The following is a 27,602-nucleotide window of genomic DNA, read 5'->3' as shown; positions in this document are numbered from 1 at the left end:
GGATACTATAGAAAATAAAACCAAAATACTATCCAGTTTTGTGTGTAAATCCTTTGACAGGACCCAAGCTTAATATTTCAGCAGACCCTTCATCAGAATCTAGAGTTTATACCCAGCTATCTTTACAGATGCTGAGGAAGGTTTGCTGTTGAGATTTGCAGTTTTCAGTGGCAGTATTTAATGGATCTTTAAGCACAGGTTACACTGTGTCCAGGCTCAGCAGAGGCTTTGATGTGAAGTAACTTTGTTACTTTTCTGTTGATGACACTGAAGTAACCAATTTGTGCGCCATGTGATGTGTAGGAGGTTGCTGAGTGGTTGCTTGGACAATGATGTCAGCGTGTTTCCTCACTGCCTGGGCTGCCCCAATCAGCTCCAATCACTCGGCAAGTTTCCTCAGAACGGGAACAAGGGGTCGGAGCGCGGGTGAAATCTCAGATTTTCTTTTCGAGCGGGAGGATAAAAAAAAAACAAGGCGACTTTGAGCGAGCGCGGCTGAAGCTTTGAAAGACATCGAGCATTTCCGAAACCGACCCCCCCCCCCCCCCCCCGGCTGATTTTTCCTCATCCACGGCGATGGCATCGTTTCCTGAAGTACGCGGGCTGGCCACCGATGAGGTTATTGTTTATCTTTATATTTAAAAGGAAACAAAGATCTGGGCAATTGGTTGTAACTTGGTCAGCCTAGCCGGTCACTGTCCAGGAAAGTCCGCTCCCTCCTCTCTGAAGCCAGGAGCTTTGCTGTGGCCGGGCTCAGTGCGGTGACAGGAGCCAGAAGCTGGGATCCTGGGCAGTGGCCTTTCCTGCCCACTGCGGGGAGAGAAAGCCTCCTTCTCAGCTGAGGCCTAGAGCAAGGGAGGGCTCATTCCAGGGGCTGGTTACTTCAGAATCCAGGGCAGCTCAGCCCCTTCATATCTGTTCATTTAGACCTCATTAGGAGCTTTCTGTTCACCGATGTATTTGTGACTTGCAGGAAGGATCTCGGATTCTGAGAGTGAAGATTTTCTCTGGAATTGGCCTTGCGAAGAAGGATATTTTGGGAGCCAGGTAGGTTTGGTGGACGGGGCAGGAGCCCGTCCTGGTGTTGGGCAGTGTGACAGGGTCAAACAACTGGGAAACTCCTGTGTCCCTTTAATCTGCAGCGACTGCTGGGCAGTGGCGAGTGGAGAGACAGCTTTTCATAATTAGAGGTACAAGTAAACACAGGCATTTTAAAAAGTAAACATACAAGGATTTGAAATGTAGGGTAGGAGAGTTGGTATTCCCATCCCCCCACTGGTAATTGGGCAATGCTGAAAATTCCATTAATCCATAGTTCAGTACTGTAGTCACCTGTTTTCCAATATACCTTATTGATGTATTTCACAATTGTCTAACAGTAACCTTCATTAACGTCACAGCATTGATACTGAATGACTAATTACTGGATCCCTGACTCTTTCATGTCATGTGACTCTGAGACACGACAAAATTTGAATAATGTGGGTGAACGAGTAAATGCTGAATGTTTTAATCGTCATTCTCAGCCACCCTTTATCTAATGATAACATCAGGCCTGAGGGAATGGGGAGAAAGCAAATACTTAAAGACATTCGTGATGATACTGTCAGAAGTCACTGGATTTTTTGTGTAAAGGCTTTCTTAAGGTCTTCCCCTGCCGCTGCCAGTGGGCTTGCCTGGATTGCATGCTTGAATATGATTCACTATCATTGACCTCTTGAACTTCATCTTGGATGTCAAATTTAAAGGGAGCATCAGGCTTCAAATTCTGACAAGCGTGTGTTTAGTTTTGTTTGTGATCTTTGAAATGTGGCCCACCTCTCTCTCTCTCTCTTTGGCCTCCTTGTCTCGAGAGACAATGGGTAAGCGCCTAGAGGTGGTCAGTGGTTTGTGAAGCAGCGCCTGGAGTGGCTGTAAAGACCAATTCTAGAGTGACAGACTCTTCCACAGGTGCTGCAGATAAAATTGGTTGTCGGGGCTGTTAGACAGTTGGCTCTCTCCTTGCGCTTCTGTCTTTTTTCCTGCCAACAGCCAAGTCTCTTCGACTTGCCGCTCTTTACCCCCGCCTTTATGGCTGTCCGCCAGCTATGGCGATCACTGGCAACTGACTCCCACGACCTGTGACCAATGTCACAGGACTTCATGTCGCGTTTGCAGATGTCTTTAAAGCGAAGACGTGGACGTCCGGTGGGTTGATACCAGTGACAAGCTCGCTGTACAATGTGTCCTTGGGGATCCTGCCATCTTCCATGTGGCTGACATGGTCAAGCCATCTCAAATGCCGCTAGCTCAGTAGGGTGTATATGCTGGGGATGTTGGCCGCCTCGAGGACTTCTGCGTTGGAGATACGGTCCTGCCACCTGATGCCAAGGATTCTCCAGAGGCAGCGAAGATGAAATGAATTGAGACGTCGCTCTTGGCTGACATACGTTGTCCAGGCCTCGCTTCCATAGAGCAAGGTACTGAGGACACAGGCTTGATACACTCGGACTTTTGTGTTCTGTGTCAGTGTGCCATTTTCCCACACTCTCTTGGTCAGTCTGGACATAGCAGTGGAAGCCTTTCCCATGTGCTTATTTATTTCTGCATCGAGAGACAGGGTACTGGTGATAGTTGAGCCTAGGTAGGTGAACACTTGAACCACTTCCAGAGCGTGGTCGCCGATATTGATGGATGGAGCATTTCTGACATCCTGTCCCATGATGTTCGTTTTCTTGAGGCTGATTGTTAGGCCAAATTCGTTGCCGGCAGCCGCAATCCTGTCGATGAGTCTCTGCAGACACTCTTCTGTGTGGGATGTTAATGTAGCATTGTCAGCAAAAAGGAGTTCCCTGATGAGGACTTTCCATACTTTGGTCTTCGCTCTTAGACGGGCAAGATTGAACAACCTGCCATCTGATCTTGTGTGGAGAAAAATTCCAAGACTTGAACGCATGTGAGAGCAGCAGGGAGAAGAAGATCCCAAACAGTGTAGGTGTGAGAACACAGCCCTGTTTCACGCCACTCAGGATAGGAAAGGGGTCTGATGAGGCACCACTATGCTGAATTGTGCCTTTCATATTGTCATGGAATGAGGTGATGATACTTAGTAGCTTTGGTGGACATCCGATCTTTTCTAGTAGTCTGAAGAGACTACGTCTGCTGACGAGGTCAAAGGCTTTGGTGAGATCTATAAAAGCAACGTAGAGGGTCATCTGCTGTTCGCGGCATTTCTCCTGTAACTGGCGAAGGGAGAACAGCATGTCAATGGTGGATCTCTCTGTGCGAAAGCCACACTTTGCCTCAGAGTAGACATACTCAGCCAGTTTTGGAGCCTGTTTAAAACGACTCGAGCGATGACTTTCTCCACTATGCTGAGCACGGAGATTCCACGGTAGTTGTTGCAGTCACCGCAGTCACCCTTGTTTTTATAGAGGGTAATGATATTGGCATCGCGCATGTCCTGTGGTACTGCTCCCTCATCCCAGCACAGGCAAAGCAGTGCTGAGAGTATAGCAGGCTTGGCACTCTTGATTATTTCAGGGGTAATGCCGTCCTTCCCAGGGGCTTTTCTACTGGCTAGATAATCAATGGCATCACTGAGTTCTGATTTTGTTGGCTGTACGTCCAGCTCATCCATAACTGGCAGAGTCTGGGCTGCATTGAGGGCAGTCTCTGACAACATTTTCCCTGGAGTACAGTTCTAGGTAGTGCTCCACCCAGCGGTCCATTTGCTTGCATTGGTCAGTGATTGTGTCCCCTGATTTAGATTTGAGGGGGGCGATTTTCTTGATGGTTGGCCTAAAAGCTCTCTTAATGCCATCATACATTCCTCTGATGTTTCTGGTGTCTGAGGCCAGCTGAATACGACTGCATAGTTGTTGCCAGTAGTCATTTGCGCAGCGCCTGGCTGTTCTTTGTGCAGCGCTTCTGGCTACTTTAAGTGCTACGGATGTTAACTCGCTGGGGGCTTTCTTGTAGTTCAACAGTGCAATGCGCTTATTGGCTATGACAGGTTCCAGCTCTTCAAAGTGAGATTGAAACCAGTCTGCATTCTGCTTCTCACGTTTGTCATAGGTAGTCATTGCTGAGTCATAGATGGTGTCTCTGTTGTGGGCCCACTTGGTCTCTGCATCCCCTGTAGGAGTGTTTTGAAGGGCTTTTTCAAGTGAATTTAGAAACTTATGTAACAGCTGTGAATAAGAAATTCTGTTAGGGTTGATGCGCGGGCAGCCCTTCTGCTTGGAGTGATGTAGTTTCTTCGGTTTGAGTCTAACTTTGCTGCACACCAGGGAGTGGTCGGTGTCGTAGTCCGCACTGTGGAAGCTGCGTGTGATTTAGACACTGTTTATAGAGGCTCGCCTTGTGATGATGAGGTCCAGCTGGTGCCAACGACGCGATCTTGGGTGCCTCCATGAAACCTGGTGACAGGGTTTAGTATGAAAGAACGAGTTGGTGATGCAGAGGTTGTGATAGGTACACAACTCCAGCAGTCTCTGCCCATTCTCATTCATCCTTCCAATGCCATAGTGCCCAAAGCAGGAGGGCCATGAGTCATGGTTGGCCCCAACCGTGGCGTTAAAGTCCCCCAGCAGGAACAAATGTTCGATATTGGGAATGCTACTAATATTATGGAGTTCCTTGTAGAATTGGCCTTTAACATCAGGTGGGGAGCAGAGTGTTGGAGCAAAGATGCTGAGTATGCGTTCTGAGCCATTTGAAGGTGGCTCTATCATGCTGAGCAAAGTGTTTCTGATGGTGAAGCCCACTCCATGCTGGCTTGGTTCTTCAGGATCCCAACCCTGCCAGAAGAAGGTGTAATATTGCTCTCTTAGAGATCCGCTCGCAGGGAGGCGTGTCTCCTGAAGTGCTGCAATGTCCACATTGAGTCTATTGAGCTTATTGTTAATGATGGCGGTTTTCCATTGATTTGTGTAAGGTCTTCCAACAGGCCAGGACACACCGTTCTGATGTTCCAGCTTGCAAAACGAAGGGCTGGTACCTTCTTTCCGTTTTTTGTCATGCAGTTTGGTGCGGTCTTACAATCCACTTGCCGGGCAATGACCCTGAGTTCCAAGCACCCATTGAAGCAGGTGGATTAGGTGTTCAGTTTTGTTCGTGATCTTTGAAATGTGGCCCACCATTGTCTGACATTTGATGGTAGTTTTCCTTTGTTATTACTTAGTGCCTTTATACACGAAGCAAACCCCAGTTAAATTCTTAGCTGAGTTAGGTGCTTGTCATCATTTCTACCAGTTCTGACCATTTAAGATCAGCTGTGCCTCTTACCGTAGGAACAAATAAAGACCATCTAGTTTGCCATCTACCATCATAGTCTCAAGATACAATAATAATGGAGTCAGAAAATGGTTACCAAGATTAGTCACCACAATAGACTTTGACATGAGCTAAGAAAAGCCTCCAGTTGCGGAAAGTTTGAGGAAGCATTGGGCCAAAGACACCTGTTCCTCACAAGCAAGCTACGCCTACCATATGCGATGTCTAAAATTTCTGCTATTGTATCCTACAATATTGTTTTTGAAAGAAATATTATTTGCATTTCGATGAATCAGCACAATCTGCTTACACCCACTCCCTAGGAGAGCCTTTTTCGTCGATTTGACTCGTTCACTGAAGTAATGTTTCTGTAGATTAGGTTTACATTTATCCCTCTTCAAGCACAGGCCATGTCCTTACCACTTCTCAGTCCCTCGACTGTCACCATGCTGTCAGCCTGTGAGTGCTTATCTGACGTGAAGTTATGAGTGAAGAGTGAACAACAACTTCTTACGGTGTAATATGGTAAGTTCAAAGTCACAAATCATCCCCCTCCCTGGACACACGCACATCCTTGACATCTTGCTCAACCCTGAACTGAGCTTTGAGCTGCACATTCCATCACTGAGACAGCTTATTCTATCTCTGTCATTTGCCAGCATCTGCTCTTGCCTTAGTCTGTCCATTGCAACAATGTATTGGTTGCCTCATATTCAACTACACCAATTCTGTTTTTTTCTGGCTTTCTAGTCTCCATATTCTGAAATTATTACCCTTATCATGTTCCCTCTAACTCATTCTCAGTGGTCAACGTTGGTTTCTTGCAGTCCAATGCATTACATTTCAAATTTGTATCCTTGTCGACAGGTGCTTTCACATGCTCCTCCCATTGTACTTTTACAATCTGCTCTTTCCACACATTTAATTCCTCTTACTTCAGTCTTGAGTTTGTCCCTCTCTGCCGTTGCCCATCTGGTGGCAGCCTTCAGTTACCTTGTCCCTTTTTTTAAGGAACTCCTTCCTACATCTCTAGCATTAAAAGAAAAACTCAATTCATCTTGACCAAGCTTTTGGCCATCCCTTCCAATCCTTCTCGCATTTCTCTTGCTTACCTTTGTTGGTGAAACACACAATAAAAATACAGTTTGTTTCAACGTCTGACCAGTCACCCTGTTCTATTAGTTTTGAAAAGAATATTTTTTATTTGTTTTTATTTTAGTTTTTTTCTATTGTGCCTACCCACTTTTTTTTTCATGTTTGTGCTTGGTGCCAGGGCTGTTCATTTTTCTGTCAATTAACACCCTCTCTCTACTAACGCTTTGTCTTTCACCACATCATTTGCCTTTGCATCTGGTCAGTTATTCGCTGTGACCTTGTCCTATCAACACCTCTTTTGTTATCTCTTGCCCCAATCCCACTTTACTTGCTTAAAAACCTTTTACATTTCTACCATTTGCCAGTTCTGATAAAGGGTCATTGACCTGAAACGTTAACTCTGCTTCTCTCTCCACAGATGCTGCCAGGCCTGCTGAGTATTTCCAGCATTTCTTCTTCTTATTTATGTATTTTCTGTACTGCTTCATGTCTTGAGCAGTTTGCAGTTGATAACCAATGAGCCTGCCAACACTTCCAAGAGCCATCAAACGCTTTTAGCATCATTGACCCTTAAGCTCGGTGTATTGTGACGGTGTCGTCTGACACCATCCACCGTACTGGCTGGTACCACTGATATTCTATATGAATGTGGGAAAATAATGTACAGGAAAAGACCAACTGGGTCCATCTAGTCTGTCCCAAAGCGTTGTAATGCCTATGCATCCACAGGAGTTCACTACACATCCAAAACCCGGGAATCTTCTGGGAGAGGTGAAAAATAGGAGAAACCTAGGCCAATTAGGCAGAAATAAATTGGAAAAAAATTCTCTCCTAACTCCTTCCAGTGATTGAAACTCATTCAGGAGATCACAATGATCCTGATTTATTTTACAGGGTACTTCTCATATGTGGTGACCTTTGCCCCATCCAGAAACAGGTCTCCCTCCCTCCAATGGGAACCTGTGCTACTATTCAGAAACTTACTAAAGGACTTTAGTGGTTCCAAAGATAGGCTCAAATGATCATAGAACATTTTCTTGTCTAACTGCTAGACTTGTGCTGCCAGCAGATTTTAATCTGTTGTTTGCTGAATTCCTTTTCCACTGTCTCTTTTGGGATTTGTGACAATGGCCTAAAAGGTCACAACTCTAGTAAGGAGAAGGGGACAGAGTAGAAACTATAATAAGTTGAAATACACCATTTGGGCCGTATTCCTCTCTCGTCTTTTCTTGCTAATCCAGTCAAAATAGCCTGTTTTTATGTACATCCTCCAGCTTGGTTCTTATGCACATAAATGTTCCTACTAGTTACATTTTCAGTAACTATCCAAGTTGAATTTACTGTTCATTTTTGCAAACTTTGTTAAGGAAATAGGGAGATTTTTGCCTCCTTGTGAACTAAATTGTTAAATTTAATGTTCATCCTGTTTGTGATCATCTGATTTTGGACCTTACCCTGTCTGTTCACTACTGAATTTTTAAAGTCTCGTTATGCTTCACAAGCAATTAAACATTTCAAAAACATAGAATTAACTGTGCCTAAGTAAGCCAGATGCCTCTTTTTAGCTCAAATATTAGCTTTTATTTTAACTGCCTTTACAGATGACAACAACACATTGCAATTTATATCATGTCTTGAACGTAAGAAAATATCCCAAGATGTTTCACATAAATGTTATTGTTGCGACCAGGTGAGAAATGTGTCTAGGGGTCTTTGGCTGTATTCACCTGGTCTTATTGTAACACAGTTTTATTTTTAAACACAGTATTTTGAGCTGCCCCTTTTGTGAATCCTCTAACACTGCTTCTGCTTCTTCAGTTTCAAGGGAAAAATGGTTGGCCACTAGCCTTAGGAGTTCAGACTTCCTAGCCTTGCCACGTACAGTGATCCCACACTGCTCAGCCATTTTTTTCAGCTCCTTCATAGACAGTGCTTTTAACTTAACCCAAGTTACTTCACCCAGCTTGGAGAGCTACTCGCTTCAGTTGCAGACATGTTAGAATTCTATCACACTCAACCACAAGAAAACCTGCATTGAAATTTTGCTCTTTTTGGTTGGGAACAGTTTGACTTACCACTTGCAGTTTCACTCGTTCGTCTGTGGGTAAAATTCCAGATGCTAGCACCCAAATTTCTGTAACAACCAGGTGAGAAATGTATCTGGGGTCTTTTGCTGTCTTCACCTAGTCTTATTGTAACACAGTTTTATTTTTAAACAGTGTTTTGAGCTCCCCCTTTTGTGAATCCTTGTTCACAGCTGTCTAATTATAAGACAAAGAAACCAATTCACACAGGTTTTCTGAGGTTTAAAAAAAAAGATGAAATTTTATTAAACTTTAACATAAACTCTAATACGGTTAACGCCTACGGATCTACGACGCGCCCACGATACACACTTGAAAATAGGGACAGAAAAGAGAAGAAATTATAAGGTGAGTGGTTTGAGGCAGTCTGTAAAGCTTTTTATTTACTGTGCTTTGAGCTTACTTGATTGTAGGTAGTCTTGCTGTTCGTCGGGGCCCATAGTTGTTCTTAAACCTTGTTCACGTAGGAGATTTTTCTCTCTTTGAAATTCATGTGTTTTCACAAGATTCAGTTCTGTGAGAAAGAGATGGAGGCAGGCAGGACTGGAGAGGAAGTTCTGTTCCAACTGAGAGCACATCACTTTCTCAGTTTCAAAATTTATGTTTTAACAATTTAAAACTCCCCTAGTTGGCCAGCAGGTGGTCAGGTGACCGACTGGTTTGACCAGGTCTCTTCTGTGTATCAGGGCAGGGACTGGTTCCTCATTGTTCCAACACTGTCTGTTCCTATGCAAATGTCTTTCCAGTCAGGGGCTTGCAATATTAAGTTTTATTGTTCATGTGGCGAAATAATGTGTGCTTCAGTCTTGGTAGTTGGGGTGCTTGCCTGACAGTTATCAAAACAAAATTTGACATCAAACCACGTAAGTTGATACTAGGACAGCCATCCAAAGCCTTGGTCAATGATGTAGGCTGTAGGGAGCGTCCCAAAGGTGGGGAGAGAGATGCAGAGATGAGCGGTTCAGGAAGGGAACTCCAGATCTTTGGGCCTAGGCAGTTGCAGGTATAGCCGCCAATGGTGGAGCAATGAAAATTGGGGATGGTGGAAGTGGCCAGAATTGGAGGAGCACAGAGATCTGAGGGCTGTAGGGGACTAAAAAGATGGGGTAATTTCATTATAAGTGCTTGAAAAGTAAAATGCCAATGAAGGCAGCAAAAGTCAGTTAGTGGCTGCAGGGGACAGAGTGCACACACAAGTTTTCACTTCACTGGTAGCTGCTGATCCATTAATTTATTGATTTCAGTATTCCTGCTGGTCTATAGTTTTATTTATTCATTAATCAACTGGTGCCCACAGTTCCATTTCAAAAAAAATTATCATTGTACCAACTCCTGTATTCATCTATTGCCTGGTGCATGCTGCTGTACGGATGTATTGATCAAGTTAAGTGGTGGCTGGTGTTTTATTATGTTCTGGGTAATTATGCTGCAGTTGCCAAAGTAATCTTTTGTTATTGATGTTGGGTAGTGAGTGATGCATGCAGTTTTCACTGGTTTGGGTTGGGTTTTCCTGTTGTAATAGGGTCGAGCAGAAAAGTAATGATGCATTTTGTTCAAAATTAAATTCTCCAGTTTATTACTTTAGTCATAGATTAAAAATTAGCTGGCTGTTGCTTTGGGGATACTGTCATCATAACCTTTGCCAAAATCAAGACAAAACCTTTCAATGCCATGCAGATCCTACCTTCCCAAGTACAAAGCCACAGGAGGATGATTAGTAATGAATTAAAATTAACCTTATTGCAATGAATGGAGTGGCATTTGAATTGTTTGCAGATCAACACCAGTTGAGCCAGAGGAATATGGGTGGTAATAGCAGCACTTAGCAGTGAAGCATTAATGGCATATTCATGTGTTGAATTTAACTGCTTTTGAGATTTTAATGTAGCGTCAGTTGCCACTGTACATATTACAGTCTCATTCCATCAGCTGTTAAGTGCAAGTTTAAAATATGATGGGAAGCTCCTAATGGTACTTATAAATAATTGGCAATAGAAATGCAGGTTTATAAGGAGAAAATTGTTAAATGTTTTGTGTTCTTGTTAAAAGATCTGTTCCAGAAATTGCATCAAATAACTTTACAAATATGGTGTCAGGCGATAAAAATACAAAACCGTAACTGAGTTGGCCTAAAAATCTGACCATTATGTGCTATTCATAATATATATTCACAATATATATTAATGACTTGGGTGAGGGAACTAAATGTAACATTTCCAAGTTTGCAGACGACACAAAGCTGGGGGGGAATGTGAGCTGTGAGGAGGATGCAAAGAGGCTGCAATGTGATTTGGACAAGTTGGGTGAGTGGGCAATGGCATTGCAGATGCAGTATAACGTGGATAAATGTGAGGTTATCCACTTCGGTTGTAAAAACAGAAATGCAGATTATTATCTGAATGGTGATAGATTGGGAAAGGGGGAGGTGCAATGAGACCTGGGCGTCCTTGTACACCAGACGCTGAAAGCAAACATGCAGGTGCAGAAACCAGTTAGGAAGGCGAATGGTATGTTGGCCTTCATTGCAAGAGGATTTGAGTGCAGGAGCAAGGATGTCTTACTGCAGTTATACAGGGCCTTGCTGAGACCACATCTGGAGTATTTTGTGCAGTTTTGGCCTCCTTAACTGAGGAAGAATGTTCTTGCCATGGAGGGAGTGCAAAGAAGATTTACTAGGCTGATTCCTGGGATGGCAGGATTGACGTATGAGGAGAGATTGGATCGACTCTGCCTATATTCACTAGAGTTTAGAAGAATGAGAGGTGATCTCATAGAAACCTATAAAATTCTAACAGGACTAGACAGGCTAGATACAGGGAGGCTGTTCCCTATGGGTGGGGAGTCCAGAACCAGGGGTCACAGTCTCAGGATACGGTGTATGCCATTTAGAACCGAGATGAGGGAGAAATTTATTCGCTCAGAGGGTGGTGAACCTGTGGAATTCTCTACCACAGAAGGCAGTGGAGGCCAAGTCATTAAATATATTCAAGAAGGAGATAGATATATTTCCTAATGCCAAAGCGATCAAGGGATGGGGAGAAAGCGGGAACAGGATACTGAATTAGACCATCAGCCATTATCTTTTTTGAATGGCGGAGCAGGCCTAAAGGGCCAAATGGCCTTCTTCTCCTATTTTCTATGTTTCTAAGAAACTCTGGGGTCATTTTCTTTTCACTGCAGTAAGAAATGTATAGAGCAAGCAAGTGGCAATTCACAAGAGAAACTTGAGCGTTACCTCAAGATTGGAGCAGTCATAGATTGTGTACAAATCTAATCCAGAAAAATAGAAATATTTCTCTCTCTCATAGTTATTGAAAATGATTGATTGACCAATGTGGTCTGGCTTGTTAGACTTTTACTGATGCAGCTGGTACAGGATGACCAGCATGTTGGGAACTAGTGTTTGCATTTGGGGTCAAATGCTGAGCTCTAGCCTAGAAGTGTAGGGTGAGTTTTGTGCGAGTAAAGTGTGTTCAATTTCCTAAGAGAATCTGTCTACCAAAAAACAGTTCAGATTCAGTCTGTGAATTAGTCTATTCAGAGAGCCATCTCTCCTGTTGATGATCAACTTTATGATTCTCATCCTTGCCTTCAAATTTCTCTATTGGCTGAGCTCCTCCCAATTTCCACAATCACCTCCAGCTTTTTTCACTGCATGAACCCTCTGCTGTTCCAACGCAGGGTGACAACTCCTTCTCCTCTTCAATATTGGCAGCAGTTCCCTCAGCTTCAGGAACTGGTTTAGCAAGTCTGCCTCATCTTCAAAAATATACGCTCCGATCCTCCACCTTTGCTACAGAGTAATAGTCAGTAGCTCCACTTCTCTAACACTGTTCTTTGAGATATTAAATAAACAAAGGCGGCTTCCCTAATTGCTCATTGGGTATGTGCTATGAATGGTATGAAGCTGAACCATACAAACTGGAAAGGTCCCAGCATTTGATGATTTGAGCGAGGCAACCTTAGTTATGCCCTGAGGCACTGCAATGTCTTTTTAGCACCCCCAGCAAATGAGTCCCCGAGTTGCTGGCCACAGAAGGAAGATATTGGCTGAAGGTTGCAAGGCTAATTGTATCTTTTGGAGTTCTGTTCAGTCATCATTGACTAGACAGCGGCTTGGAGAACCTTTGCTCAGGCGATCAAATGGATTCTGTAGAATCTTGCTTCAACAGGTTTGCATGTGGTCTGTGGAAAGAACCGTCTCAGTGGGTTTTTTTTTAGAGATACAGCACTGAAAAAGGCCCTTCGGCCCACCAAGTCTGTGCCGACCAAGAACCACCCATTTATACTAACCCTACAGTAATCCCATATTCCCTACCACCTACCTACACTAGGGGGAATTTACAATGGCCAATTTACCTATCAACCTGCAAGTCTTTGGCTGTGGGAGGAAACCGGAGCACCCGGCGAAAACCCACGCAGTCACAGGGAGAACTTGCAAACTCCGCACAGGCAGTACCCAGAATCGAACCCGGGTCCCTGGAGCGCCCCAGTAGTCTTTTCTCATTTTGGGTTATTTGATGCAAGATTTAGACAGGTGCTTATCATTGTAATTGACTTTGATGTCAGTATTAGCTAAAATGACAAGAAATTAAGGCAGTGGTGAGAGTGAAAGCTGAAAGACATCTAAATCCCAAATATCCTGACCTGTACTTGTCATAATCTCCAGGCTAGGTGAATTGAGGAACCAAATATGATTTTCTGATGCAGGTACTTAGATTGCATTTAGGGTGATAAAAGATGATGGATTGCATACTCCGCAATCAGCAGTCAAATATTGTTGTGCTTTGTTGCTGTAAGGTGCACTGCTGGTTTTATGAGAAATTGTGATTGGGTGAAGACACTTGTAGTTCATGCTTCTGTATAATGTAGTGTATCCCCTGAATGTGATCTCCCTACTCAATAAAACTGAGATTGTGCAGCTGTTAGGTACGAAACCAAATTTTGTAAAATAGCTGTGTATAATCAAGTGGGAGGATTATAGTAAGTGGGTATGACTGTCAGTAAAATCAACAAATAACCCACTCAGTTTCTGGTTGAAAACAATTTGTTAGTATTATTTCTGAAAATACTGTGTCACCTATTTAATTGTAGGTAAATGCATTACCCATCAAGTTCATAGTGATTCTTGGTCTGCTTATTTTTGTATGCATCATAACTTTTATTGCTGTTTAGAGGAGACAAAACCCATGCCCCTCCTCCATTAATCTGAGAGAAGACAACAGAATATTAATTTATTGTGAAGCACAATAAAATTGATGAAATATGATTCTTGATCTTCAACCAGTCATCTGTAAGATCAGTCAAAATATCATCCAGTAGGTAGGAGAATGTAGAACTTGCTGGTGAAAATCAAGCACCCTTTAATTATTGCCAGAAAGAAAATACTTTTCCTGCTTTCAGAGGAATATTTGCTCAACTGGGAACAAACCTTCATTTATAAACTTGTTCTGCTTAAAATACCAATAAAATTGTAAGTATTTTACATAAACTGAAAATGTAATTTTCAGTAATTTTCAGTTTGAAAATGCAAATCTTTATCTCGAATTTCATTAGTTTTGTATCCTATAAGCCTGCCTAAAGTTGTTGCATTTCTTTTATTAAAATTTTTTAAAAGCATTAATTTTGCCAGTAACTGTTTTAAAGGCTTCTTTTTAATATAAGGTCAGTTGAAATTTAAGAAAAAAGTCCTGTGTGTTTTGATTCCAGGGTGCCTCAGTATGGAGAGCTGCAGCCTTGCTTATTTCCTGAGTAGAACTGGTGAAAGGGATGTTTGGAATCTGAGTCTGAACTTGCCATTTAGTGAGGCACTGGCTTAATTTAATTACAATTATTTTTATTTGGGCTAGTGAGGGAGATGGGAAGCAATCTTTTCTGTCAGTTCATCACTGGGCAGATTGGTTGCTGTGCTGCAACTGAAGGAGAAAGCCAATGGTTGATGGGGAAGTGAGGAGCTACATGAAGGTAAATGGCAAGGAGGGAATTAATAGTTGTAAGCTTCATAAATATTTTCAAAATGCCTAATTATCTGTAAATAGAGGGCGTGCAAAAAAAGGTGTGGTCCCAGGAGTGTAGGATCTAGTTTTAGTTTGTGAACTAGTTTGTATTCACTGAACCAGCAGCACAATTCTGACGGTCCCTCTGGATTCCAGTTTCAGTCTTCCAATCTCACTCTGACCTTTCCAATGGCACTGCTGTAATCAAACTCAATGCAAGCTTCAGGAACAGTGCTGCTGAATCTTACTGCTGGTCACTTGTCTGCCTTTGGTCTGAATATTGGCGGAGAACTTCATGGGTCAGCTGCTGTCTTTACTTTCCTGCTGAATTCTCCTAAAATGGTGTCATTCATCTTGTGCTGTTTTCCCTCCCATTTTGGACCAAGCTTGCCTCTATCTTTCCAATGTCTCTGATAACCAAATACAATACATCTAACCCTTTAGTGTGCAGCACTGCACACTGCTTCCACCTCCCCAGCCCCAGCATTTTAAAATCTGTTTATTGGCATTTGAATGCATCAGGCGCCTTTCAGTTCAAGATGTTAACACCTTTGAGCTCTTGATCCAGTATCCAGTACCTGTATGCACCTGCCTTTATTTTAGTCATGTCCTTGCTTGTTAATCATACACAAGGTGTTTCTTTGACTTAACTCTGCAGAATCATTAACCCATTTGTCTCTTTACATGCTAAATCAAATTGCTTTGTGCTGCCAATTTTCTGTTTCTTTTACATATTTTCAGCACTTATATTTTTACTTCTTTAAATCTCAACCAAAATCTGTGTTTTGGAAACAATAAAAGCCGTAAGTGAAACCTTATCTTGGGAGTTCAGATTAACATTGCCATCAATCAATTAGCTGGAGTGTCTTGATATGTAGAATGTTAACATGCAGAAGTTTTGGAGTGTTTCTTGTCCCATGCATGAAATTATATTGAATATCAGTTTTGTATTTATTCCACTGTTGAACCTCATTGACTCACATCCTGGGCCATAAAGCAACAAGTCACAATTGAGCAAATAAAAAAAAAAGTTACAAGAAAGGCAGTAACTTCCTTCTGATTTTTGATAACTTGACCTCTTCACAAAGGGAGGAGATGGAAATTTACAAATAGTTGCCAATTTAGAAATGGCATTTCCTGAGCAACATCAGTTAAACTTGAATCTCATGAAGTGTTTATTCAGTCCACTTGCTTACAAGGAGTAGCCTTTAAAGGAGTAGGCCAGGATAAACGCAGCATTATTTGAGCAGCTAGACATGACTAGCGTACACTACAGATGTTGGTCTACCCATAAGTGATATCGTGGCAGGTCAGCTGTATCAAAGTAATTTTGTAGTTCCCCCTAAATGCACTTGCCTGCACGTGGATCAGTATGGTTAATTCTGCATTGTCCTATAGCAATCTACCACGCTTTCAGACTGTCTAGGTTTGCTGTACGTACCTGTAGTGCTAGACATTGCCTGACTTAGCTGGTTTAACTGTTGGGCACTCTTACCATCTCCTGATTGAAGGAGTAGTATTTAGGACAGATATTTCCTTTACTATTTAAAGCTAAATAAGGACTTGAAAGTGCCATATAAATGCAAGTTTGTTTCAAGTACAGGCAGGTGGACTGAGCAGCATAGAACTCCGCATTGCAGTTCTGACGCTCTGTCTCATAGTGTCTATTGTGAATCTTGACCAGGAAATGGAGAGACGGGGTTGAGACTGGCAGGCTAGTGTTTGAGTACTGCAGGAGACCACTACACCATTTGTAACATGCAAAGTTGGGTCATGTTTAGGGGCACAGATATCTGAAGCAAAGGCTGGCAATCGAGAGAACAGGAGAGGAGCAGAAATCGCAATATATCAAAATTTAAATATAATTAATTTTGTCAGTTTCCTTGGATGCTATTGACTCTATTGTATTTCTATGCATTCTGGGTTTGAAGTGGTCTTAAGTACAACAGAAGCCTGTTATGACCAGGTGAGAAAGAGGTCGAGGGTTCCCTTTCAGTCTTCACCAGGTCTCCTGTAACACAGTTTAATTTTAAACACACCGTGTTTTTAGCTCCCGCTTGGTGAATCCTTGTTCACTGCTTTCTAATTATAAGGTAAAGAAACCAGCACAAACAGGGTTTCTTAAGTATAAAGAAGAAAAGTTGAAATTTATTAAACTTAAACGCTAATTTGGTTAATGGCTACAGATACACACCACACCCCATGCTAGCATGCATACGCAACACACACATGCAAATAGAGACAGAAAAGAGCAAAAGAAAAATAAAGTGGAAAGGTTTGAGGTAATATCTGAAGGGTTGTTACAGTTCTTCGAGTTCACTGTAGAGTCCTTGATTGTAGGTAGATCTTGCTTTTCATTGGAGCCCAATATTCTTAAACCTTCTTCACTGTAGGAGACTTTTCTCTATTGGGGTTCATGTGGATTCAGAGGCTTGTAAGAAAGAGATGGGAGCAGACAGGAGATAGATCTCTGTCCAGGAGCAAACAGCTTTCTACCCAAACTGTTTGTTCAAATTCAAAAAACTCAGATTGCCCGGCAGGTTAATCATGTCTGTTTGTGTATTCGGCCATCTTCGCAGTCAACCTGGAATGTGAGCTCCCTCACCTTCAAAGTCTGGTGATCAAAAGTCCATTGTGGGTTGAATGGCAGGGAACGGCTGCTTTGTCCTTCCAAACACACTCTGTTAATATGCAAATATCTTTTCCAATCACGGCTGATCTGTTCAAATTCTCCCCTCACTCCAGTAACAGTTTTAAAATCAGTGTTAACGATAAAATTAATGTGCCTCATTCTTGACAGGTGGGGGCCTAGCATGACAAGCTGGTTCATGAATACAATGCTGTACTGTTTCCAAGTTTACAGAGCGGCACTCCCCAGAGCCACATTCACCTCCTGCTCCTCCCTCCCTCCCAGTGCACAAACTTTTACTTAATCGGTTACTTTTTCTATCTTTAGTGTATTTAGAATTAAGCATGTTGCTAGAATCATTAGGATTTTAAATGTTTAAAAATGTCCACCTTCAAAAAAAATTTAAAGGCAATAGGAGATGGCTTTCCTTTCCAGTTGGAGGCTCTCTTCAAAAAAAAACCTCCTTTTTCCCTTTTTGTCGATATCTGCACCCTTTTCAGCCGCTGGGCCCAACTTGTGCAATTTTGACCCATTCCCTCCCACAGTAAGATGATGAAATCTCAAAGTTGCTGGAGCTTGTTCAGCACTGAACAAATGATTGGGAAATGACTGCCAAAATGCTACAAAATGGAATTGTTCTCTTCTCACAACCCTTCTTCCCCCCCCCCACCCCCACCACTCCCATCCCAAAGTGAACACACAGGAATCCCAATAATACGATCTAACCAGTTTTATTGCGTGAGGTTAGATTTTCAATGTTCTCATGGCTTTGTTAGTGGTCAGTATGAAAACCTGTGGATTTAGTGAATGCCTTTGACATATCCTCCTGTAGGGGCATCAAACTACCATCTGTTCTCCATGTATTCACTTTATCATGCAGTTGCACATTTAACCTAATGGGTATTCTGAAATGTTGCGCTTTCTTACAAGTGATTCCATTTGATTGCTTTATTATGTGTCATTTCTGAAATACTGTGCTTGTTATAAGGAACTAGATATTACTCAGTTTGCAATATACATAGAAATTTTGATATTTGGTACAAACTAGCTGATTTTAATTGTGTGACTGTCCGGTGAACCAGTGATCATCTTGATTCCACCAGTTTAACTGAAGAACTGTTTGGTTCACAGCATCATAACTACATTTTATTAGTTTATTTTGATAGGGTCCACGTTCTGTGCTCTCAGCTAGAAGCTACAGTAGGCACATACTGTAGATATTGGCATGCTTACACACTTTGTGTCTGCATCAGTGGTCTTTGTGCACTTGCAGTGGAGACACTAAGATACCAGCTCTCCCTTCCCTAACTACTGACCTCCAAGCAGTTGGGTTTCCCTAAAGCTGTAGCATCTACTGCTTTTGCTTGTAAGTAGGAGAATGGACAACAATAAACGTTACACACCACCCCTGCCCTTGTTGACCTACACTGGCTCCCAATCTGGCAACACCTTGCTCTTCCTCTAACCTTACAACCCTCCGATCTCTGCACTTCTCCAGTCCTGGTCTCTTGCCTATCTTGAACAATAAGAGAATCAAATAGTTGCTTGGTAGTACAGAACTTGAGTTTTGCTGAAAAAAAGAGACATGCTGTCGAAGCTTTTTGTCTTGCAGTCATCAGGACAGACACAAGAATGTCAAATTTGAAAGGGAATTTATGCTGCATGAGAAAAGGGTGCTGATTGGTTGGCAAGTCGACTCTGGTCGAGGCGTTGCCATGGAGAATGCACCAGGGGACTATTGTCCCCCTCGCTTTTGTTTAATTCAAAGAAGGCGCAATGCCTGCAGATTATCTTTTTGCCTACAGAGGAAAAGTCCCTGTATATAAATGTGTATGTAGCTTCTAGCAAGAATAAGTGAGCCACTTTGCGAGCCTGACTGATAACCTTAAATTGGTTATTAGTGTAATTCTTAGCACTTACTGAACAATCCTGAGTGTGCTGTCAGGCTGGTTGAGTACAGTCAGTACTCTGCCGAGCGAGCAGGTGAAGGGGCTGTTTGATATGATCTGCTGGTTGTTGGGATGGATGGCCTACACACTGGCACTGGAATTCATATACCACATTACTCTTAAATGTCTTGTAGGCAGAATGACTTTTTGGCTTGATGGCAGCGTCCTGTTAGTGGACATACCACTTGTGTTGCTACTGCATAGTAGTATGAAGATGGCTCGCTTCACCTGTTGCTCAAATCTTTGAGATACCTTACCTTGGGCACTTTTCAGGTCCGAAAGTGGCTGCCTTAGGCCCATTCGTGAGTATGCGCGATACACAACGAGCAGTGATCTGATTTGGGGTAGCCATTATCCCGCAGGTCACTTTGATATGCCCTGTTTCAGCGTCAAACTTGCACATTGGGAAAATGGCTCCGGTCCTATTTATGAGATTGCCAATAAGGCCAATTTTATAGTGTGTGGAGCTGTAGGAATCCTAATGTGTATATTGACCAGTGAAGGTAGGCTTGCAGTTGACCAATCAGCGCCCTTTTCTCATGCATAAAATATAAATTGTTGGTCCCTTTGAAATTTGGCATTCTTCCATCTGTCCTTTGAGTGTAAGATGAAAAGCTGTGATGTATTTGTTCCAAAATAGGTTTCTGTACAATCTACTGAACTGTTGCAGCAGTGTCAAACGTATTTCCATTTCATTCAGGTGCACAGAGCTTTATAGCATATTTTAAAAGACTTTTTATATTTCACTATGTTGCATTCTCCTGTTCAAAACTTGGGAAATAATGGTTTCTGAAGATTAGAGTAACTAAAAGCATTTCAAATAAGCAAGTGGCCGGGCTTAAAGTGCTACTGAATGAATGTCTGTGCTAGATCTCCAGCTGCTCTCTAATACCCAGCACTTTTGATATCCTTTTTGTAGAACCACTCTGGGGATTTTTCTTGTTTTAAGCTCTTCATGTGGGCTGTATTTGTGATTGTCTTGCTTCCAGGCCCGTTCTCCTTTAAACGTGCAACTTGTTAATTGCAGAACTGAGTTACTGTGCATGGAGTAGCCACCAAACTTTAGGTGTGATTTTTTTTTTCCCCATCATCAAACTCTCATTTCCTTTTGCAACTCAGTGCAGTTAAAGTATGTTCAGGGTAACTTTGCAAAGTGCAAATTTACTTTCACCAGAATAGTTTTTAAAAACCATTATAATTGAGTTGATCAGCAGCCAGATGAATTATTAAGTATATTGCAAAGTAAATGGAGTTTGATGAAGGCTGGTTTGTCTGTGTCCTGCAGATGGCGCTCTGTATTTTCTTTCACCCTTCACCCCAGCTAATTCTGTGTACTTTGCTACAATAGTTATGCTCAATGGTGAGGTTTGAACCAGAATTTTCTGGTTCAGTTTCCTTTTTTTGTTAGTCAGGTGAACAATGTGTCACTGTATTGTGTCACCTGTATGAGTTGGCCGTGTTAATGTGCAAGAAACTCCCAGAGATGTTAGTTGCGTTCAGTTGAAATACCTATAATAAATTATTCCCAGTAGTGGCCTGTGTGTCAGGAGGCATATTCAGTTGACTAATTTTGTTCTGCTGTCTGCGATACAGCAGGAATCTGGGTTTAAATCAGGGCAGGTGTGGAGAGCTGTTAAATGAAACATCTATTGAATGAAACATCTAGTTGGGATGTGATGTACTCTATTTAATAACACACTATCTACTGTTACCACTGAAATCTTTGTGAATGTTGCTCCTCGTTGAAGTGGGCATGGTGTGGGTTGCACACTGTTTGCCTCCCTCCTAGGAGTGGGGAAACCAATGACTGGCATTGGAGCTTGGTGTGTTTTTGATTCTGTTCCAAATGGGTGTTGGGACCAAGAATGCTAAACTGCCCAAACAAAATCTTTTGTTTAACCACTTGGCTCAGTACAGATCTTATAAGAGAGAATTTATCAAATCAGCTGGTGCGTAATGGAAAAATTCATACTAATCCAGCAGAACTTATTCTTCACTTAGGGGTGTACAAGACATGGAGCAGAGTAGAGGGAACTTTATTCTGTATCCGAACTTTCTATACTTGACTTGGAGGTACCAGATGCAGAATGTGAGATGTTTCAGGACAGATATTAATTATCTTGAGCACAAAAAATTCACTAGAAGATAGAAGTATTAAGTGCCTGTGTTTCCTGTGGTACTGTCAAATAAGATTTACCATCTAGGTGGATGTCAGCAAAAGTTGAGCTCTGAATTTATCTTTTCCACTTCATACAGTATTAATCAACTGGAGCATTAGTCCTACTGCAAATTATTGTGTAATCTGTTCAATCAAATGCAAAACATCTTCGTGTTATTAGAGAACAGACTTTTTAAGGGGTATAATTTTGTAAAGTAAAGCACAGTTCTTGTTTCATGCTGTAGTTCAAACAAATCACTTTTAATAGGCTCTTTGTAACTGGATTTATATACTAAATTTAAACGTTAAAAGATTGCTTATAATTGAGAATGGCCAGGAATTTGCTTATCAGATTCATTTACATGATTAAAGTGTGTACAGTGCAATGGAGAACAGCATAAACTGTTTATTATCTACGGTATTTATCCCAGCATGTGCTGTCACTAATGGGGAAGAAGAATTCATATTGGTCTGGGCAAGCATCAGTTTTGCATGCTTGAAAAAAGAATGTCCCCAACACAGAAAATGCCCTTATTTGTACAAAACACCCAAAAGAATGTGTTCTAAAAGTTACAGAAATGACATTTTAGTATCTGCTGGAAACTTGTTATTCTCTAAAGCATCAAAATTTGTGTGATTTGCAAGTGTAACAGGAGAGATTTTCACTTTTTTTTTTGCACAGTGATCCATATGCTAAAGTGACTTTGTATGATCCATTAAATGGAGAGATCACCAGTGTTCAAACCAAAACGATCAAGAAGGTACGTAAGATATTATGCAAGATGTTTCATCTTATTTCAGGATTTCCATAACAAATATGAACGTGAATTACTGTGAAAAGATTAAGTATTGAACAAATCCCACCAAACTGCATTTGTAACATCATAGTATGTAGTTGACTGAAGTTTTTTAAAAAAAAACTACACTTAAAATGACAAATATCTACAGTACAGCAAAAAGCATCACTGCACAAGAGAATACCTTTGGACTTCTCTACCCCAGAGGGCTGTGGATACTCAGTCGATGCGTTTGTTGAAGACTTTTGGGCATTAAAGAAAGGAAAAAAAGAGAGACTTGCAATTATATAGTGTCTTTCATGACCACAGGACATCCCAAAGCACTTTACAGCCAATTACGTACTTTTGAAATGTCATCACTGTTGTAATGTAGGAAGCATGGCAGTGAATTTGCACACAATCTAAGAACAGAGGGAGAGAAGAAAAACAGGAAATTACAGACCTGTTAGCCTTATATCAGTTGTTGGCAGGCTGTGACGAGTTGGGTACTGCAGTGATTAGTGCTTGGGGCCCCAGCTGTTTAAAATATATATCTGATTTGGATGTAGGGACTAAATGTAATATTTCCAAGTTTGCAGAAGACACAAAACTAGGTGGGAATGTGTGTTGTGACGAAGATGCAAAGCGGCTTCAAGGGATTTGGACAGACTTAGTAAGTGGGCAAGAACGTGGCAGATGGAATATAATGTGGAAAAATGTGAGGTTATCCATTTTCGTAGGAGGAATAGATGTGCAGAGTATTTCTTAAATGGTAAGAGATTAGAAAGGTTAGACGTACAAAGGGACCTGGGTGTCCTCGTCAATAAGTCACTGAAAGCTAGCATGCAGGTGCGGCAAGCAATTAGGAACGCTAATGGTATGTTAGCCTTTATCGCAAGAGGATTTGAGTACAGGAGTAGTGAAGTCTTGCTTCAGTTATATAGAACCTTGGTTAGATTGCACGTGTGCAGTTTTGGTCCCCTTCCCTTAGGAGGGATGTTATTGCCATCAAGGTAGTGCAATGAAGGTTCACCAGACATTTTACCGGGATGGCGAGACTGTCCTATGAAGAGAGATTGGGGAAACTGGGCCTGTATTCTCCAGAGTTTCAAAGAATGAGAGGTGATCTCATTGAAACCTACAAAATACTTAAAGGGATAGACAGGGTAGATGCAGGTTTCCCCTGGTTGGGGAGTCTAGAACCAGCAGACACAATTTCAAAATAAGGAGGAAGCCACTTAGGACCGAGATGAGGAGAAATTTCTTTACTCAGAGGGTTGTGAATCTTTGGAATTCTCTACCCTAGAGGGCTGTGGAAGCTCAGTCATTGAGTATGTTTAAAGTAGAGATTGACTGATTTCTAAATACCAATGACATAAAGGGATATGGGGATAGTGTGGGAAAAAGGCATTGAAATGGATGATCAGCCATGATCGTATTGAATGGTGGTGCAGGCTGAATGGCCTACTCCTGTTCTTATGTTCCTAAAGTTTACAAGAAGGCATAACTTGCCATTTGCAAGCAAAACTGAGGATCTTTTGCCAAAACCAACTTGATCTTTGAAAATTAGTACATCTTTGTGCAGGTTCATTTTTTTTTTACACATACATGTTAACTATCTCACATGTGTGTGCACTTTATCAGATTTTTCCCCATTAAACGTTTGTGTCCACTTTTACAATAACGGTCTCTGTAAACTTACCATGGTATAAGGTCACCATTCCATTTGTGATAGCACTGCAACGCCTCACGCTTGTACCTCCCAGCTTGGCAGAGGAACTCCTGTGCCTCGATCAATCCTACCAGTCTGCTTTTCAAATGGTTATGCTTTTGCTATTTAATATAAAATAGAAGGAGTATATAAAAATGGGGACAATGATTTTAAATACATCCTTTTCACCAGAATGGACATTGATAACCTTGAGTATGATGTTCACTAGGAATAAAAAACACTGCTAACATAAGAAGTCAGAGCAGGAGTCGACTATATGGCCCCTTGAGCCTGCTCTGCCATTCAGTACAATTGTGGCTGATCTTTTGCCTCCACCTCACTTTCCTGCCCGCTTCCCATATCCCATGATTCCCTGAGACCAAAAATCTGTCTATCTCGGCCTTAAATATACTCAACAATGAAGCATCCTGAACCCTCTGGGGTAGAGAATTCCAAGATTCACAACCCTTTGAGTGAAGAAGTTTCTCTTCATTTCTGCTCTAAATGATCCTGCAACTGTGCACGTGTTCTAGATTCCCCACCTGGGGGAAACAACCTCTGTGTCCACCCTGTCAAGGCCCTTCAGAATCTTGTATATTTCAATGAGATGACCTCTCATTCTTCTTAACTCCAGACAGTATAGGTCCAATTTATCAGCCTCTCATAGGACAACCTTCTCAAAGTCAGGAACCAATCCAGTGAACCGTTTGCTGTTTGCCTCTAATACAAGTATATCCTTCCTTAAATATGGAGACTAAAACTACACACTGTATTCCAGGTGTGGTCTCACCAAAGTCTTGTGCAATTGTAGCATGACTTCTTTATTATTCTTCTCCGATCCCATTGCGATAAAAGACAACATGCCATTTACTTTCCTAATTGTTTGCTGTACCTGCATCCTAACTTTCTGTGTTCCTTGTACAAGTGCACTCAAGTCTGTCTGGACATCAGCATTTACAAGTGTCATGCCTTTTTAAAAAAATAATTCTGCTTTTCTATTCTTACTACCAAAGTGAATAACTTGACACTTCCCCACATTATACTTCATCTGCTATTTTGTAGTCACTCACTTAACCTTTCTATATCTCTTTGCTGCCTCTTTGCGTCCACCTCAGCTTACATTTCCACCTAGCATTGTATCGTCAGCAAACTCAGATATGTTACCGTCGGTTTCTGCGTCTAAGTCAGAAATATAGAGCATAAATATCTGAGGCCCCAGCATTGATCCTTGTGGCACTTCACTAGTTATATCCTGTCAACTTTATAATGCCCTATTTATCCCTACTCTCTGCTTCCTGTCCATTAACCAATCCTCTATCCATGCTAATGTATTGCCCCCAACTCCATGCGCCCTTACCTTTCATATTAACTTTTTGTGTGGCATCTTATCAAATGTCTTTTGGAAGTCCAAGTACACTACATCTACTGGCCTGTAGTTCCCTGTTTTCTCTCCACCCCCATCACCCCCCCCCCCCCACCCCCCCAACACCCTTCTTCCTTGAATAGCAGTGTTACATTTGCTAACTTTCAATCCTCTGAGATTGTTCTAGAATCTAGGGAATTTTGGAAAATCATTACCAGTGCATCCACTATCTTTGCAGCTATCTCTTTTAGAACCCTAGGATGTAGACCATCAGGTCCTGGGGATTTGTTGGCTTTTCGTCCCTTAAGTTTCTCTAATACTTTTTCTCCACTGATATTAATTGCCAGAATTTCCTCACTCTTATTAGCCCCTTGGTTACACTCTATTTCTGTTGTGAAATTTGTGTCTTCTACTGTGAAAAAGACACAAAATACTTATTCGACATCTCTGCCATTTCCTCACTCCCCACGATAATTGCTCCTGTCTCTGCCTCTACAGGACCAATGTTTATTTTAGCTACTTTTTTAATATGCTGTTTTTATATTTCTGGCTAGTTTCATTTTATTTTTTCCCTTTTCATCAACTTTTTGGTCACCCTTTTGTTTCTAAAACACTCCCAATCCTCAGGCTTACTACTATTCTTTGCAACATTATAAGCCTCTTCTTTTAATCTAATACAATCCTTAACTTCCCTAGTATGGCACGGATGGATCTTTCTTGCTCAGTTTTTGTTTTTTAATGGAATATTTTTATTGAACATTTTGTTTAAATGTTTCCCACTATTCATTAACCCAATCAACCAAAGCTGGTTCTCCCCTCATACCTATGTAATTGGCAATGTTTAAGTTCAAAATTCTTGTTTGCAATTGAAGTATGTTGCTTTCAAACTTAATATGAAATTCAATTGTATTATTTAATTTTTTTTAGAGATATATTATTTAGAGATACAACACTGAAACAGGCCCTTCGGCCCACCGAGTCTGTGCCGACCAACAAACACCCATTTATACTAACCCTACATTAATCCCATATTCTCTACCACATCCCCACCATTCTCCTACCACTTGCCTACACTAGGGGCAATTTACAATGGCCAATTTACCTATCAACCTGCAAGTCATTTGGAGGTGGGAGGAAACCGGAGCACCCGGCGAAAACCCAGGCAAACTCCGCACAGGCAGTACCCAGATCTGAACCCGGGTCGCTGCAGCTGTGAGCTTGCGGTGCTAACCACTGCGCCACTGTGCCGCCATAAGTGATTATGATCACTTTTTTCCCCCAAGAGTATCTTTTACTATGAGAATACTAATTAAATGGGCCTCATTGCACAATACTAGATCTAAATATTATTTATGAATGGTGTAATTTTGTTTTAAAATGAAACTTCAATTTACATAGCAATTTCCTGTACTGTTTCCTTCTTTCAGACTTTAGATCCAAAGTGGAATGAAGAATTTTACTTCAGAGTGAGTATACGTCTTTTGTTTTTCTTTTATAGTTTGAAAGATATTTCAAGAAAAACGTCAAAATGGCATGTTCTATCTGCTGTACATTGAGTAGAAGGAAGATTATCGTATGTAAGACATCCTTTACCCTTCAGTTAGACCAGATGTACTCCCCAACCTGGTCAAGGGCTTCAATCCCACATGGTTACTTGATCACCAGCAGTCCTAACAGACTCACCATAAAATAGTTTGTGCTTATTTTTGCAGTACCTTATGTGCCATGTGGTTAAAGAATAATGACAGAAATCAGAAAGGTTCAGATCACGCAATATTTCTGAAACAGATTGTTTACATTGATTTCCACAGACGAGTTGTCCAAAGTTTGGTTGCAGTTTCAGATACTGCAAATCTCATCAGTCCCACACTGGGGACTGGCTGGATACCTGCTTCTGTCAGCTACATCTGAACTGTGTGCTTCCAGGAGCAAAGCATTCCACAGATTTTCATGCTGTTTGGCCTCATTTTTAGTCCTCAGTCTAAACTTTAAGTATTTGGAATGTATTTAATAATAGCCATTGAACTTATGGATTTCAAATGCTTTTCGATTTGGAATCAGAGAGGAAATAGGTCCTTGTGGCATGAAAACCTGTGGCACTATATGCTTTTGCAAGTGTTCGATTCCAGAAAGGCTGTTGGTGAAGGATGGAACTGGAGCTAATCTTATACACTTTTGTATTTATTTACAGAGTTACTCATTGCAAGCGTATACTTCCCAACTCAACAACCACAGTTTTTGTCTGTGTCTATTTATAGGAGACTCAAGTGAATGCCCAGTTAATGCCCACCACCTGCATACTATCAAACGCAATTAATATATAATTAGGAGGGCCCCAAGTTGAGGTTGTTGGTCAATGGAGAAGGTTTGAGGTTGTGTCGAAGCCCCCTTAATATTGATGGAAACAGCACAGTTGGAGGCAGTCCTGTAGTGTAAATTACCTGATCTTGCGACAGAAGTCAATAAATCCCTCAAGGTACAGGTGTTTCACACCCAGCCTTCATTTGAAGTATGAACAGTTTGCGCTGGCAGCTTTTTAAAAAATTCTTTCATGGGATGTGGGCATCGCTGGCTAGGCCAGCATT

The 27,602-nt window shown here is 41.6% G+C and overlaps 1 protein-coding gene across 2 annotated transcripts in view; it reads left to right on the top strand.

The window, feature by feature from the left end:
* The first annotated feature begins 364 nt into the window (after nucleotides 1-364).
* The window catches only part of LOC137352429 (E3 ubiquitin-protein ligase NEDD4-like), a 139,186-nt gene continuing 111,948 nt past the window's right edge, over nucleotides 365-27,602 (top strand). For both annotated transcript variants that reach the window (XM_068017843.1, XM_068017842.1), the window contains exons 1-4: nucleotides 365-618; nucleotides 974-1,047; nucleotides 21,850-21,928; nucleotides 26,445-26,483. In XM_068017843.1, coding sequence (XP_067873944.1) covers nucleotides 577-618; nucleotides 974-1,047; nucleotides 21,850-21,928; nucleotides 26,445-26,483 — 234 coding nt within the window. In that variant the 5' untranslated portion in view covers nucleotides 365-576. The remainder of the gene's footprint in view (nucleotides 619-973; nucleotides 1,048-21,849; nucleotides 21,929-26,444; nucleotides 26,484-27,602) is intronic.

Source organism: Heterodontus francisci, chromosome 38 (genome assembly GCF_036365525.1).
Source record: "Heterodontus francisci isolate sHetFra1 chromosome 38, sHetFra1.hap1, whole genome shotgun sequence".
Classification (NCBI taxonomy): Eukaryota; Metazoa; Chordata; class Chondrichthyes; order Heterodontiformes; family Heterodontidae; genus Heterodontus; species Heterodontus francisci.
This window is presented reverse-complemented; position numbering and strand designations above follow the sequence as displayed.